We start from the raw sequence: 17,974 nt of genomic DNA on the forward strand, positions 1-17,974 counted from the left end.
TATATTATTCTCTTTATGTGAATGAACCATTGAAACACTCTTTGAAACACATTTCGTGCAAGAGGGTAGAGTCGTACTGAAAATGTTACAACTACATATATTTATGGTTACTATAATACGTTTTGTACATCAATTACTATCAAAACCATGAAAGAATATTATCCCTACAACAAAATAGATTGTAGATTTAATGATTAAAAATTACATGTAAGAGAGATGTATAAGCAAATCGAAAGTATATATTTGTACCCATTTCTCGTGTTTGACAGTTTTAATATTCCTACATGATTTTTGTTTCCAACGTTCAAGCAGAATTCTAGGACATCTTAACATAACTTTTACATATTTATTACATACCTGTAGTGCTTTAAGGCCCTTAAGAATGTTTGTGTAGCCTTTGCATTCAGTACATTGTACGAAACAATGCTCTATTGATGTTGGAACACACACAACATTGCTGCAGTTTGTACCGGCGTCACATCTGAACCTCAGAACAGTTGAGTCCATCTCTACGAAAGTTGGCCAGTCCTGAATGCAAGGAATACATTTACATTCAAACCAATACTGCTCTTTCAGAATATTCTGCCTTTCTTCCTTGTGTACTTGCACAAAATTTGGGCCATAATTTTCAGAAACCATTTCACCTACGTGAAGTGTTCTTACTGTACGCACAGCAACACTTGTACCATGGAAATACCTGAAGAAAAAAAAGAGCCAAACCTTTGACAATTTTACGAAACCATGAGAGTTCTCATTTACTTTATGCACATACTACTTACAACAGGGAAAGCATTATTACGAAGGAGTCATATATGGTTTAGAGTAGAAATTGACATTAGTTATTTCTTCACACCAAATATTTTATGAAATACTACCTCCTTTGATTAAAGACGTGATGCTGATTCAGATTTTAAAAATGGATCCTACTATGGATCCTACTACAACTTCACACCAAAAATTTGCTACAGGATCCACAATATTGGCTACAGAGAAAAATTATGCCCTGGTAATGTTTTCAAGAGTACAAGTACATTTCAACATGCCTAGCTGCCCCTAAGTGAGTTGTGTGATAACATCTCAGCCTTTGGAGTGAAAGGTAAATCCAGTAATGTATAATTGGTGGTACAGATGGCAAATGAAAGATTTATTGGAAGGATTCTGGGAAAGTGTGGTCAATCTTTCGAGGATATTGCATACATGATGGCAGTTAAACCATTCTAAAGTTCTGCTCCACTGTTTGAAATTCATATCGAGTAGTTATGGCAGCATACATCAAATGTATTAACAGATGCATTGTAAATAGCTGGTAGAGCCCAAACTAAAATGTAAGAGATATTCAGAGAATGTACATGGAAATATTTTAGAACAAATGTGACTTACCCTCACAAAACACTGTCATGGAAATTTTGGGACCTGGTACCTGGTATTTGGGGCAGACTGTTCAAAAGTGCAGCTGCTTCCATCATATATCTTTCACAGGAACCATGAGAATAGAGATTATGGTGTGTACAAAACATCATATTTGTTTATTTCCTCATTCCATGTGCAAATAGAATAGGACAGAATGTTTAATATAGGTACTAAGTACTCTCCACCATGCACTCAAGTGCTTGTGGAGCGTGTATGGACATATATATGATAACAGATGCTGTCAGAAATTTCTGTCAATCATACAGCTGTTGAGTAAAACTTCAGTAAATAGTATTAGGATAATATTGAAATTTTAAACAATGAGCTCACTACACACTTATTTGGAAACTAGCATACAGAGTGAGGGTACTGTTTTTATGAGGACTTGCTGAAACAACTTTCCATCAGCATAGAAAACCACCACATCAATCTGCTCCTTTAGTACTACACTTCTAGTAGCTTAATATTACTTTGTAATATAAGTCATCACAGCCCACATTCTCAAAGTGCAGCTACCCTCCTGTGCTTGTGATTGTTGTGATATGGCTGGTGATGGATGTTTCACTGCCAGGCCAAGCCACAGCATCAGCATCAGGCATAAGGCTCTGCTGTGCCCACCAGCAGCCTCATGGCAGCTAACAAATTAATTCTAAGAGCTTAAACTGGTGATGTAACTGAGAAAAGTATACTTTTTATATTGCCTTTAGAAATTACAACAGTAATAACTAACAAACAATTTAGGATTTCCAGCTAACAAGGGGAGGCCGCCAATTGTGAAATTCAGATTCGATTCATACTGCGCATAATAAAAGCTCATGGCCAGAGGTGTAATGTGGCAAAGCACCAAGATGCACTTCTCGGCCGTTGTCGAGAAAATCAACAGTTAAAAGAAACCATTGCGGTGAAATACTCTCCACGATTAATAAATTTCTACAGCGTCGTGGCGCAGTGGTAAGCGCTCGGGTCGCCGAAGGTCGCCGGATCGAATCTCGCGCCAAGCAACTTTTTTTTTAGTATTTGTTTTTTTGTAATATATATATATATAAAATTCCCGGCAATCAGTTGCAACAATTATGCATATAATAAGTTGTTGAAAGTCGTTTGTCGTGGAAAAACTGGCGACTTCGAACATCATTATGTTTTCCGCAAACAAAGTTGTATTTCACAAATGTTATTAATTGTCTTCATAACGTTAACCACGTATAGTTAACGGAAGACGTAGAAACGACATTCCAAGTTGTATTTCACAAATGTTATTAATTGTCTTCATAACGTTAACCACGTATAGTTAACGGAAGACGTAGAAACGACATTCCGAAACGAATACGTATAGCGTAAGTCAAACGTTCGAATTAGAATAGAGACCCCACGAACACAAATTTGCTGTGGCAGGTATGAAATATAAACTCCGTTACTCGCTCGTTACACTTGAAGGACAGATGTTTAATGGGTCGAAACGAGCCGCCGCATAACAGCGTAGTTGCCTGCTAACTTCGAAAGAAGGTAGATGCGGTCGCCTAGCGCCACTTATAACATCGTCGAAAATCAGTGTGGACGGGAGAGCTTTGGTACACCCTGTTAAAAAAACAGAAAAATGGAGGCGGTGCAATTGGAGAGCGATCCGCCTTCACCAACATGCATAAGCAATTCATTAATAGTTTATATATGAATTACAAAAAACTAATATTAAAAAAAATTGCATGGCGCGAGATTCGATCCGGCGACCTTCGGATCACGAACCCGAGCGCTTACCGCTGCGCCATGACGCTGTAGAAAATTTTTAATCGTAGAGAGTATTTCGCCGCAACGGTTTCTTTTAACTGTCGATTTTCTCGACAACGGCTGAGAAGTGCATCTTAGTGCTTTGCCACATTACACCTCTGGCCATGAGCTTTTATTATGCGCAGTATGAATCGAATCTGAATTTCACAATTGGCGGCCTCCCCTTATAAGTTCTCAATTCAATTACACTGTACATGTTAACACTAACTTGAAATTTTGGAGCCAATAATCAATAACAGCTACCTTCCACTGTTTACTCACACCAGACAGATGTAGATGACTTTCAAAGAATTAAACACTTTCTTGCCACTATCATTCAGCGTATTACTGGCACAGTAAAAAGTATGGATTATCTGCTGCCTTTCTATCACTTAATGTAAATCCATTGACATCTTGCAGATAACAGTAATATTAATCTCTGTATAACTGAGAAGCTGTGAAGATATAATGCCTCTCAAAAGCAACATAACACATGCTGCTATTTTTAAGACACATGAGAGCACTTTGGGAGTTACAGAGGAATTCCTTGTTTTCTTTCCTCCAAAATCATTGGTGGGGGCATCAACTACGCAGTAGAAACTATTAGCTTTGGTCATTTTTGCAAAAGCTAAATTGCACTGCATATGTTATGTGAAGTCAGCAAAGTTGGATATCAAGTGGAAAGGTTTTGTCTGCCATAACGTAATCATAACAAAGTCTATCCATACCCAGCTCCTGACTGAAAAGGACAGTAATGTCATAAATATGGTATACTTTTTGTTTAATTTATTTCTGTTCGATATGGTTCAAATGGCTCTAAGCACTATGGGACTTAACTTCAGAGGTCATCAGTCCCATAGACTTAGAACTACTTAAACCTAACTAACCTAAGGACATCACACCATGGAGGTAGAATAAGGGGAGATTGCGCTACAGACTTACGCTGTACGTTGTTTTGAAGCCAGTGGGCGGGGCCTGCCGCCATCTTGGATCCCCCAAAACATTAGCAGACGAGTGTTTACAATTCCTTCTTGTTCGTTAAATTCTGTCGTGTGCACGCGTTATTTATTTTATATAGTAAATGTTACGCTGGTTTAGTGAACAACACAGCATAAGGAATGCAACTTCAACCGTTTTTCTGGTCTTAAATGCGTATTCGATACAGTAATACGACACCAAAATATGAAGCTTCTGGCCTCAGTACTGTAATTCCTTTTTGTTTATACACTTCGAATAACCGAGAAGAGAAGTATGTGCTATGAAAAGCGTGCTTTCGTAATCCATTTCTATTCACTTTCATTGTGCCTGTGTCGATAATTGATAAAGCCAGAACTCCAAAAGCAATAATTGATAGTTTAGAGGCACAGATTTGTATTCGTTGCATTTTCAAGTCAAATGCAAATCTTAAATGTTCAAGTTTGCAAGAAACTTGCCTTATTTCCTTTGGTGTCCCATAGATGTATGCAGGGACGACATAAACAAGCCAGCTGTCATGTCAACAAAGTGAAAAGTTCGTTAAATTACAAAGGAAAAGAACGGAATTTGAGATTGTCAGGCCCATTGTAGTTTACACATCTACTTTGTTTTTAAATCGTACCTACCAAGTGACATTCAGTATGGCAAATAACAGCAATTTACAGGGTAACACGACAACACAGTGATTAATGTAATGATTTAGTTAACTACATGAAGTTACACTACATTTATATTAAATTATCGCATTTTAAAACATTAGTCCCAATTTCCAGGATATTTCTTGCCAGAACTTTTCAGTTACTTGGGAATAACCAAACAATGAAAACCGAGTGTATTGCTCACCTCCAGAGAGTTCTTCGCATTGGACTGATTGGAAATCTAAAGTCAAATCACAGAAATAAAATCATACTGTAGAAATTTACAGTGCATCAGAATTTCAAGTGTATATAAGAAAATAGCGCTTAAATACGTCCACTTACGAATGAAATGGGATTTGTTTAAACTTTAGACTACAATCCGAACGATTAGTACACCAGTAAGTGACGCAAGCCAGCATTTTTTATCAAAACACTTCACGACTACATGGACTCAAACTACCAGAAGCGAATGTTTTGGGGTAGCTAACATGGCGGTTCTTGACTTGGGGCGGCTTCAAGTTTGTGACGTCATGACAACTCCTCTTGTTTTTACCTCCATGCATCACACACATCCATGCCCGAGGCAGGATTTGAACCTGCGACCGTAGCAGCCGCATGGTTCTGTACTGAAGCGCCTAGAACCGCTCGGCCACCATGGCTGGCCCTGTTTGATATGTTGACAAAATTAATATTATTCAAATTGAGTCTGATGATAAAAAACAAACCAATGTTTGTGAAAGTAGCTGTCCAAATGTATCCAGTCAGATAATGTAGAGAATGGTGTACCAGCAACAAGCAGAGATGGCTTCACACAGACCTGTCAGTGATCCCTCATGTGACTGCAGAGGTCAGTGTTACACCAAGCTCAGCCAATGAAGCACCATCAATTCAAACGGGAATGGAAATGTGATAGTACATGTCATTATACCTTGTCAATGTGAAAGGGCATAATATTAGTGAGTGAGTTTGACTGCAGTAGAATAATCAGTCTACGGAAAACGTGTTTGTCGTACCACGACATTTTAGCCCATACAATGAATGGTAAATCCCAGAAAATTAAAATAGTCAGTTATACAATATTGTTTCTTCAATGATGATATATAAATTATTTTCTTAACTCACACTGATTACTACTTTTTCATTCCCTCTTTCACCTTGAATTTTAGTTTCATATAAACTATTTTTAAATGTAGTAAAACTAGTAACAGGGTCCTTTATCTATGGTATTTGAAATACTGCTAGTCTCACCACTCTTAAATAAATGGCATGCAGTCCTCAACAGTCAACTGGAGAGGAATGGAAAATCTGTTGTGTCTCACAAGCACTGAGAACAACGTACGGGCTGGACAACACGGCATAACACAATTATGTCAATCCATTGCAGTTGCTTACAGTTTTCAACATCCTACTGATTCTAATCAATTAACAAGGTTAGTTGCACATATTTTGTTAAATGTCATTGCATCGTGCAGCCATAAATAAGCTGTGGAAACTTGAAAGGTCAGAAAGTCCAGCTCCATGCTATGTTGATAACCATTCCTATGTGTAATTTGGTAACAATATTATGAAGTAACACGAACAGGTTTAACGAAGTTACAGTATAGCAAAAAATTCTATGTACATCAATATAGTGCAATTAGAATTGCACAAGTGTGCATGGACCATGTTATTGTTATGGAAATACCTTCCACACAGTATAGCTGGTGCACTTTGAACACAATGACTCCATATTCACACAGAAAAGTAAAGTAGCATGTGTACTGCATTAAGTGGCACATTTGCTGTCATTACCTTTTATGTTACAACAAAACTTTGATAGTTGGCATTATAATACAACAAACGTGAGGGGCACGGAGCTAGAAGCCATCATCATGGAGCTCAATCTATATGTATACAATCAATCACAGACCTTACCTACCACCCAAAATAGGTCATGCACTTACCCTAATATTGAGCTTTCTCTTTTTACAACACTCTCACTTGCTGGTTGGTATGGAACAGGATAATCACTCAGAACCTCTCAACAAATGATATGATGTGTTACAGTGTGCTTTCAAAGGATAATTGTTGTGCAACCATATTTCTGCACAAAATTTTATTAAAAAAAAAACAAACAAACATACAAACAGCAAAATGTTTAAAACTTACACCTACAACTCTACCCACAACACGTCAAAATATCATCAAAAAGAGCCAATAAGGTGGCATTTCAATTCTAAATGCCATTACAAAGTGTGTATCAATAATCAAACACAATGGCAGCAGGTACTATATGGAGAGAGTAGTAACGAATTAGTCATCTGAATAAATATGGCATGCAGGTTATATCTAAGTGGTTCACACAGACTGTAGAAGAACATCTCTGCTCAACCAGCAGAGAGAATGGAAACATGTATTAATATGATTAACCATTAAAAAGCAAAAGTTGGGGTGTTATGTAAGAAATGATTTGGCTGAGTCCCCTACAGGTCTCCTAATGGTGAAAACAGACAAACAATTGACTGCTTTCTATGAAAAGCTTATGATACTCTTGTACATCCTACTGCCATACAATTGAATGCACAGGATGACAAGGAATGTTACAGACAATCTGGACGTCAAAATGAATCTAGTGGTGCCATTGCGGTCTGCCTACTTTCAGACCTGGTAAGCCACTTTCATTTCAATGCACACTGGTCTGATTGGCTAACTTCAATGTTAATTAACTCAGAAACAGCACAACATACTGATTTTTTTTCCTTAACACATATTTCTCAGCACAACCTACTCTGCAACACTCTTACAATCTTTTCAAGACTGTTTCTGACCACCCTGTATATAAAGATATAAAGGACTTACAACATAAGGAAACCTGTGGTAGAGGAACATAAATTTTCATGTAACTCCCTAATTATTTATGAGAATATTGTTAAAAGTAGGTTCACAGGTCTACCGAAATCTGGTGAGGTAACAAGTACACCAAAAGGGGAGGGCAATAAAACGTTATTGGTTAATCTGTCTGTCAATATTTACCATGGTAGTGGAGAAATAGAACACTGACAGAAGAGTAATATGTATGATTAATTCACAGTCTGACTTTGGAAAAGCCGTGTCTACAGATGCTGCAATTAACAAAAATATATGTTGTCTTCAGTCCAGAGACTGGTTTGATGCAGCTCTCCATGCTACTCTATCCTGTGCAAGCCTCATCACCTTCGAATAACTACTACAACCTACATCCCTCTGAATCTGCTTACTATATTCATCTCTTTGTCTTCCTCTGCAATTTTTACAGCCCCCCCCCCTCCCCCCCTCTGTGCTTCCTTCCAGTACTAAAATTGGTGACGCCTTGATGCTTCAGAATGTGTCCTGATTTTTAGTCAGGTTGTACCACAAATTTGTCTTTCCCCAATTCTCTTCAGTAGCTCCTCATTAGTTACATGGTCTACCCATCTAATCTTCAGCAATCTTCTGTAGCACCACATTTCAAAAGCCTCTATTATCTTCTTGTCTGAACTGTTTATCGTCTATGTTTTACTTCTATACTTGGCTACACTCCACCCACATACTTTCAGAAAGGACTTCCTGACACTTATACCTATACTCGATGTAAACAAATTTCTCTTCTTCAGAAATGCTTTTCTTGCCACTGCCAGTCTACATTTTATATCCTCCCTACTTCAACCATCATCAGTTATTCATTTACATTCCATTATCTTCATTTTGCTTTTGTTGATGTTCATCTTATATCCTCCTTTCAAGATACTGTCCATTTCGTTCAACTGCTCTTCAAAGTCATTTGCTGTCTCTGACAGAATTAAAATGTCATCAAGTTTTTATTTCTTCTCCCTGGATTTTAATTCCTACTTCAAATTTTTCTTTTGTTTCCTTTATGCATGCTCAAAATACAGATTGAATAACATCAGGGATAGGCTACAAACCCTGTCTCACTCCCTTCTCAACCAATGCTTCCCTTTCGAGACCCCTCAACCATCTGGTTTCTGTACAAATTGTAAATAGCCTTTCCCTCCCTGTATTTTACCCCTGCTATCTTTAGAATTTGAAAGAGAGTATTCCAGTCAACATTCTCTACGTCTACAAATGCTATAAACGTAGCTTTGTCTTTCCTTAACCTATCTCCTATGAGAAGTTTTACAGTCAGTATTCCCTTGTGTGTTCCTATATTTCTCCGAAACCCAAACTGATCCTCCCCAAGGTCAGCCTCTACCAGTTTCTCCATTCTTCTGTACAGGATTCGTGCTAGTATTTTGCAGCTGTGACTAATTACACTAATAGTTTGGTAATTTTCACACCTGTCAGCACCTGCTTTCTTTGGATTTAGGATTATTATACTTTTCTTGAAGTCTGTGGGTAATTCGTCTCTCTCATATATCTTGCTGATGAGATGGAAGAGTTTTGTAATGGTTGGCTCTCCCAAGGCTAACAGTAGCTCAAACAGAATGTTGTCAACTCCCTGGCCCTTGTTTTGACTTCTTTGCGAAGTATCATATCCCCCTTCTTTGACTCAAGTCTTTCAGTGCTCTGTCAAATTCTTTGTGAAGTATCATATCCCCCTTCTCATCTTCACCTACATCCTTTCCATTTCCATAATATTGCCCTCAAGTGCATCTCCCTTGTATAGACCCTCTATATACTCCTTTCACCTTTCAGCTTTCCCTTCTTTACTTAACACTGGTTTGCAATCTGAGCTGTTGATATTTATACAGGTGGTTCTCTTTTCTCCAAAGGTCTCTAATTTTCCTGAGGGCAGTATCTTTCATAAACCTAATGATGCATGCTTGTACATCATTACATTTGTCCTCTAACCATTCCTGCTTAACCATTTTGCACTTCCTGTCGATCACAGTTTTTAGACGTTTTTATTCCCTTTAGCCTGCTTCATTTATTGCATTTTTATATTTTCTCCTTTCATCGATTAAATTCAATACCTCTTGTGTTACCCAAGCATTTCTACTAGCCCTCGTCTTTTTATCTACTTGACTTCAGCTGTCTTCACTATTTCATCTCTCAAAGCTACCCATTCTTCTTCTATTGATTCCTTTCCCATTTGCTTGTCAATCATTCCCTACTGCTCCCTCTGAAACCCTCTACAACCTCTGGTTCTTTCAGTTTACTAGGTGCCATCTCCTTATTAAATTTTTGCCTTTTTGCAGTTTCTTCAGTTTTAATCTGCAGTTCATAACCAATAAATTGTGGTCAGAGTCCACATCTGCCCCTGGAAATGTCTTACAGTTTAAAATCTGTTCCCTAAATCTCTATCTAACCATTATATACTGAAGTGCCAAAGACACTCGTATAGGCACGCATATTCAAATATAGAAATATGTAAACAGCAGAATACAGCATTGCAGTCAGCAACGCCTATATAAGATGATAAGTGGCTGGCGCAATTGTTAGATCAGTTACTGCTGCTAAAATGGCAGGTTATCAAGATTTACGTGAGTTTGAACATGACGTTATAGTCAGCGCACAAGTGATGGGACCCAACATATCTGAGGTAGTGATGAAATGGGGATTTTCCCATACAACCATTTCACGAGTGTACCGTGAATATCAGCAATCCGCTAAGATCTTTGACATCGCTGCGGCCAGGAAAAGATCCTGCAAGAACAGGACCAACTATGATTGAAGAGAATCATTCACCATTACAGAAGTGCAAGCCTCCCAAAAATCGCTGCAGATTTCAATGCTGGGCCATCAACAATCGTCAGTGTGTGAACCATTCAACGAAACCATCGATATGGGGTTTCAGAGCCGATGACCCACTTGTTTACCCTTCACGACTGCACGGCACAAAGCTTTATGCCTCACCTGGGCTCATCAGCACCGACATTGGACTGTAGATGGCTGGAATCATGTTGCCTTGTCAGACGAGTCTCGTTTCAAACAGCATCAAGCAGATAGACATGTACAGGTATTGAGACAACTCGTGAATATATGGATCCTGCATGTCAGCAGAGGACTGTTCAAGCTGGTGGAGGATCTGTAATGGTGTGGGGCATGTGCAGTTGGAGTGATATGGAAGATATACTCTGACAGGTGATGTAAATAAGCATCCTGTCTGATCACCTGCATCCATTCACATCCACTGTGCATTCTGATGGACTTTGTCAATTTCAGCAGGACATTGTGACACCCCACACATCCAGAATTGATACGGAGTGGCTCCATGAACACTTTTATGAGTTTAAACACTTCTGCTGGCCACCAAACTCCCCAGACATGAACATTATTGAGCATCTGAGGTTGCCTTGGAACATGCTGTTCACAAGAGACTCCACCCACTCGTACTCTTACAGATTTATGGACAGCCCTGCAGGATTCATGGTGGCAATTCCCTCCAACACTACTTCACACATTAGTCGAGCCCATGCCACATAATGCTGCGGCACTCCTGCAAGCTTGGGGGGGGGGGGGGGGGTCCTACATGATATTAGGCAGGTATACCATTCTGGCTTCAGCGTATAATCAACCATAAACCTTCCGGTATCTCCAGATCTCTTCCACATATACAACCTTCTCTCACGATTCTTAAAATAAATGTTAGCTATGATTAAATTATGGTCTGTGCAAACTTCTACCAGGTGGTTTTCTCTTTCATTCCTTTCCCCCAGTCCATATTCACCTACTACTTTTCCTCCTCTTCTTTTTCCCACTATTGACTTCCAGTCCTCCAGGACTATTAAATATTTGGCTCCCTTAACTACCTGAATAATTTCTTTACTCTCATCACACATTTCCTCATCTGCGGAACTAGTTGGCAAATAAATTTGTACTACTGTGGTGGGTGCGGACTTTGTGTCTATCTTGGCTAATTATGCGTTGACTGTACTGTTCATAGTAGCTTATCCTCATTCCTATTTTTTACTTATTATTAAACCTAGTCCTGCATTACCCTTTTTGATTTTGTATTTATAATCCTGTATTCACTTGAACTGAAGTCCTGTTCCTCCTACCACTGAACTTCACTAATTCCCACTACATCTAACTTTAACCTATCCATTTCCCTTTTTAAATTTTCTAACCTACCTGCCAGGTTAAGGGGTCTGACATTCATTGCTCTGATCCGTAAAACACCAGTTTTGTTTCTTCTGATAACGACGTCCTCCTGAGTAGTCCCCACCTGAAGATCCAAATGGGGGACTATTTTACCTCCGGAATATTTTACCCAAGAGGATGCCATCATCATTAAACCATACAGTAGAGTTGTATGCTCTCGGGAAAAATTACAGCTTTAGTTTCCCCTTGCTTTCACCGTTCACAGTACCAGCACAGCTAGGCCATTTTGGTTGATGTTATAAGACCAGATGAGTCAATCATCCAGATTGATGCCCCCGCAACTACTGAAAAGGCTGCTGCCCCTCTTCAAGAACCACACGTTTGTCTGGCCTCTCAACTGATACCCTTCCATCGTGGTTGCACCTACAGTATGGGGCTATCTGTATCGCCGAGGCATGCTAAGCTCCCCGCCAATGGCAATGTCCATGGTTCATGGGCAGAGTGAGTGCCAACTGTGTTTTGGCATATATAAGCTCATTGCAACAACAGAAAAGCACCCACATCAGATGAATTCGCAACCGCAAATAATGACTACCATCAGGTGTAGAATGGAATGATCAAAATTTGTGCCGGACCGGGACTTAGAACTCAGATTTCCTGCTTATCGCGAGCGGTCACCTTACCATTTCGCTATCCATGCACAACTCACGGTCAGACCTAAACTTCCGTATGTCTACGATCTGTACTCACACATCCATTATGTGTATTCCCATACAGATCAGACGTTGTGCTTGGAAGTCGCATGCCCGGTATCAGCAGATAAATACGATATTGCAGTGCCTGTGTTATTCTGATGACGATGCACTGCCAACAGCAGAATAGAAGTGTCTACTCAAACTTGGAAATAACTCGAACAGCAGAATAGAAGTGTCTAGCACCATCAGAAGTCACATTATGTTGGTAAATTTCTGCACAATTTAACACCATATAACACAATTTTTATCCTTCTAAATGGAAAACCGAGATTTATAACCCTTTAACAGCGATAAAATAGGTAACTGTTACTGATGAACCAACAACAGATACTATCTGTTGAACTTAGATATTCAGCCTTATGTGTTTGCAGCATGTGTCAGGAGCATAAATATTTTATTTTTAATATTTAATAGAGCTCACATTTATTTTAGGCTACCAATGCACATAACAGAAACACTCATTAAGTCTTATGTGACAGTACTACCTTGGCAGCTGTAAACAATCTAGTGATCAGGGTTCTGGCTGCAAGTGAAACACGTCTTTATCGAAAGCTACTGGAATACAGTACCACATTACAATGGTTGTGCAATAGTCCTGCAACTGCAGATGCCAAGTTAAGAAAAATCTGTGACTCAAAGAAAGTAATTTTAGAATGCATTGGATCATTCAACAGCACTGATTTAATACCATGGAAAATGAGAACAATTTGGAAAACACAGTCTACAACTCATGAAAACACAAAGTAAAGCTGCCACCAACCTGAAGATTGTTTTGAACACAACAGTAATTTATTAGGCACAGTTCTATTGGAGGTGGTACGCCATTTTCTTCCTCCGACCTTTGAACTGGCTTACCAAGCCTGTTAAAGGCTTACCTAAGTTTAACACAGACTGCAAACCATAATACAACACTGCATTTTTCACACAAATGAACATTGCCAGAGCGTAAGAAATGGTAGCTGACTAACCTGAGATTGAACCGGAGACCTCTAAACTCATAGTATGGCATTTGACCACTGAGCCACCCAAGACTATATATGATGAGTAAAATTAATGACAATCTTATTCCTTTTGTATACATCTTGAGACTTTCACTAAAAACTTGTTAACTGCTAAGAGAAAACATGTAGAATGACTTTAAATTACATGTGTAAACACTGTCTCACAGGTCAGAGAGGTCTGACAGTAAATGCCCATTACAGAGCATCTTTCAAACTAATAATAAAAGTTCCTAGCCACATTGTGAAACTATCTACATCTACGTACTCCACAAGCGACCACATGGTGTATGGCAGAGGGCACCTCATATTACTACTGATCATTCCCTTTCCTGTTCCAGTCGCAAATGGAGCGAGAGAAAAATGACTATCTACATGCCTCCGTATGTGCCCATATTTAGTTAGAATGAAGGGGACACATTGGCATCAGGGCTAAGTTACTTCTCCAGCATAATTTCTGCTAAATGCAAGATATATTTCAGGAAATGCTGGCCCCACACTAGGTTATGTTTCACCTATTCAGCATTTGTTGAAGTACACAATTATTTGTTTTCACATAATAACACAGAAATATTCAGAAGCTCTACAAGGTTGGAAGGAGAGGTTTCTGTGCATGTCACGAGGAACTGTGTCCAAAGGAAAATGAAGGAAAACTGAGGGATAATGTTCCGTTCATGAGGAGTTCATAAGGATTGAGGGATTGGGCAAATTCTCAGTACGGACAAGGTCACAAAAGTAAATCAGTCATGTCTTTCCCAAACAAACTATTCCTGCATTTGCCTTGGGTGGTTTGGGAAAAATTATACAAAACCTTATTCTGTGTGGCAGAATAGCAGTTTAATCTCTGCTCCTTACCAAATCCAGGTCCAATGCCTTAACAAATGGACAACCTCACTTAGTTATGTCCAGCAATTCTGTTAGTGCGGTATGCAGAAATTGATGGTCAGATGCTCCAGCTAAGTGTACTAACAGAACTAAAGGTTTTAGAAGACGATTACCATACATTAACCCCAAATGTTATCAGAGATTTTCCCAGAGAGTATGTGAATCCTTCATTGTTCAAGTGGGTTGGACAGTTAGTTCTGTGCAAGTTTTGCCCACGAGACTTGCTGCCCTCTTCAAGTGACTTTTGGAAAGTGATTGACTGCTGCACTAGAGTGTCCTTTCATGTTCTTTTTGGTACCCACATCACCAGGTGGTAGGGGAATGTTCAGATCCCTTTTAGCACTATGTCCTCCTGGCCTTGCAAAAATATAATCCGCTAGCTTTGTTTATCAGGTCCTTCGAACTTGGAGAAGGTGATCTGATGGTGAGCGTAGATGTGGTGTATCTCTTCACCAAGATGTCACTCTTCCACTTATTGTTATATGGGGCATTCAGAGTGCAAGGGACCATTTTTGATCATTTTGGACATATTCAACTTTTAAATACTTTTTATGAAGCTGCTTTCAGAACATAAATTCATATCCAGATATTGTAAATAACTGCTATAGAATTTCCAACACTGTTGAGCATCGAGAGAAAACAGTCTTTTGTTCAAAGCACAATGGGAACATATCCATTGCACAGTTTGCATGCTTTGTTTTGTCAGTGAGTGAGCCCTCACTGAAGTGGACTGACAATTATGAGTGGTTCACCTTCGCCGGCCGCTGTGGCCGAGCGGTTCTAGGTACTTCAGTTCGGAACTGCACTGCTGCTAGGGTCGCTGGTTCGAATCCTGCCTTGGGCATGGATGTGTGAGATGTCCTTAAATTAGTCAGGTTTAAGTAGTTCTAAGTGTAGGGGACTGATGACCTCATATGTTAAGTCCCATAGTGCTTAGAGCCATTTGAACCATTTCTGATTCATCTTAAGACATGGAAGATAACACACTGGAATATCAGAATTCTAGTTCAGGTAAGATAATAATTGTGGTGTCACTGCCAGACACCACACTTGCTAGGTGGTAGCTTAAATCGGCCGCGGTCCATTAGTACATGTCGGACCCGCGTGTCGCCACTGTGTGATCGCAGACTGAGCGCCACCACACGGCAGGTCTCGAGAGACGTACGAGAACTCGCCCCAGTTGTACGACGACGTTGCTAGCGCCTATACGGACGAAGCCTTTGCTCTCATTTGCCGAGAGACAGAATAGCCTTCAGCTAAGTTCATGTCTACGACCTAGCAAGGCGCCATTAGCCTTAGATAGCTTGTATCTAAAGAGTCGCACTTGTATCGCCACAATCTCCAGATGTCTCATCAAGAATGCTGTATTCACAACAAGGATAAATAAAAGTTAAGTATTAGAGGAGCTGCATACTTTTCTTATTAGAATTCACTACTTATCCTGTTCCAGAATTCACGCCCGTCTGCGTTAGATAGCGTGCATTTCGGCCTCCTCTATCTACAAGGTGTTGGCACATACACCAACACATCAATAATTACTTTAAAAATTTGATAAGTTAGAATTAACTAACAAGTTAATAATTATATTGGTCTGTTGAGCTTAAATGTATGATAACAATATTTTATTGTACTTTCACAGTCATTGTATGTTATATTGCACATTTTTCTGTTAATGTAGGAGACAACACATCTGCTATGAAAGGTGGTGCTTCTGCACCAGCTGACAATAATATCTGCTATCAAGATGGAGCAGACAGCAGGGGAAGAATACATTCTTGACATCCTGAGAAGTGGATGAGATGTATTAGGCAACGGCAGTGGAACTGTGAATGAGAGTATACTACAAGGGAGGATGTAAGAGTTTCAGGTAAAAGGCTTCCTGCTATTGGCCACTGCAGCAAGTTGCAATGCCACATACAACTTAAAAAAGAGGGAGAAACATGTTCCATTCCTTCTGGAAACTCAGTGATTACAGTCGGCAAAATGTGTACCGTCGGGGACTTGTTCAGTCAGGTACGATTATGAAGTCTCAGAAAAGAATTAATTTCGGAAATCCTATAAGCATTAGCTTCAAGTATTTCTCAAGGATTGGAGTGAGATCTATAAGTGTGTGTAACCTCTACAGATAATGAAATAGTCTGATATCCAGACTCTTGTACAGGCAAAAAAATAACATTAAAATGCCATTGCCTCTCATGAAGTTATGTCAAGATATGGACGTGAAGTCTCAGCCTTAATAACAAATTCTTTTTATTGGGACATTCTTACATACCTAATATTAATGATTCTGGTTTAGTGGAGAAACTCAGTAGGAAAATTTTGCACATTTAAACACAAAATTATTGGATGGATACTGTTAGACATGCAAAGAAAACATCCTGCCAGATTTGACATCATTGAAATGAAATTCTCAGACATTGTATCCACCAGAAACTTGGATAATCCGGTAATGAACAGAAAAAAATGGTTGATGGTTAGTGCACCAACTGGCTGATCATGAGACTGTTACATTTTGAAATAGAATCTCCTTTCAGCCTGTTGTTCAAGCAGACTCTGAACCCTGATGTTTAATTTGACAAAGCTGACTTAACAAAGAAGACCAGCCACCCCATAACAACTTTTGTAAAATCCAACAGGGCTATTTTTATACCAAACATCAACCAGTAATAAAAGGCAAGAAAAAAGACATGAGGAATTTACTGCTATACATTCCACCTGCGTTTTTATTTTGTCAGGAACCTACCGTGACACTGCCAGAAGAGATTACTCAGCTTTGAAAGAGCAAACAGACATTTTCCTTCAAAACTAAACTGCTTAACTTCCTGTCACAAACACTGTTACAAGCAGACACAGTGAATAAAATTATGATTATTTATTCAAGAAATGTGTTTTCTTTATTGTTTTCCAAAATAAAACCTGAAGACTAGAATAAAGAGGAAGATGTAAGTACAGCACGTCAGTGCACAAAAGAATCAAGTCCAATGTTTTACTTTGTTATTCATGTTAGCATGCAATAACACTTAAATTTACTATTCTTCAATGTGAGAATACATTATACAAAATATCTTCTACCATTTAAACATTTTAAAATGGTGTAACTTTTATCCTGCAATTAATTATTCAGCACAATGTTTATGCCCAAGTTTCTCAGAACTTTCTTATTGTGATTTGATTCTCTTGTGCATTGAACACCTTATGTGGCAAATCTACATGGATACTATGAAAAATCACACTTAATTGCCTGGAAGAGGGTTCATCAAATCACCTTCATAATAATTCTCTATTATTCCACTCTCGAACAGTGTGCAGAAAAAATGAACACCTACAACTTTCCATGTAAACTCTGATTTCCCTTATTTTATTATAATGATCGTTTCTACCTATGTAAGTTGGCATCAGCAAAAAATTTTTGGAGGAGAAAGTTGGCGATTGAAATTTCATGAGAAGATCCCACTGCAATGAGAAATACCGACACCCTAAATCCTGTATCACGGCCCTGGCACTCGCTCACCTACGTCTCAATAATACAAAACGTGCTGCTCTTCTTTGAACT

At 39.0% G+C, this 17,974-nt stretch overlaps 1 protein-coding gene across 1 annotated transcript in view; it reads right to left on the reverse strand.

Annotated features, from left to right (window-relative positions):
• Positions 1–17,974, reverse strand: part of LOC126248055 (SET and MYND domain-containing protein 4-like) — a 131,403-nt gene that overhangs the window by 17,224 nt on the left and 96,205 nt on the right. Inside the window, exon 8 of the mRNA XM_049948693.1 lies at positions 358–697. Within this exon, the coding sequence (XP_049804650.1) occupies positions 358–697 (340 nt within the window). The remainder of the gene's footprint in view (positions 1–357; positions 698–17,974) is intronic.

The sequence above is a fragment of the Schistocerca nitens genome, chromosome 3, assembly GCF_023898315.1.
Source record: "Schistocerca nitens isolate TAMUIC-IGC-003100 chromosome 3, iqSchNite1.1, whole genome shotgun sequence".
Classification (NCBI taxonomy): domain Eukaryota; kingdom Metazoa; phylum Arthropoda; class Insecta; order Orthoptera; family Acrididae; genus Schistocerca; species Schistocerca nitens.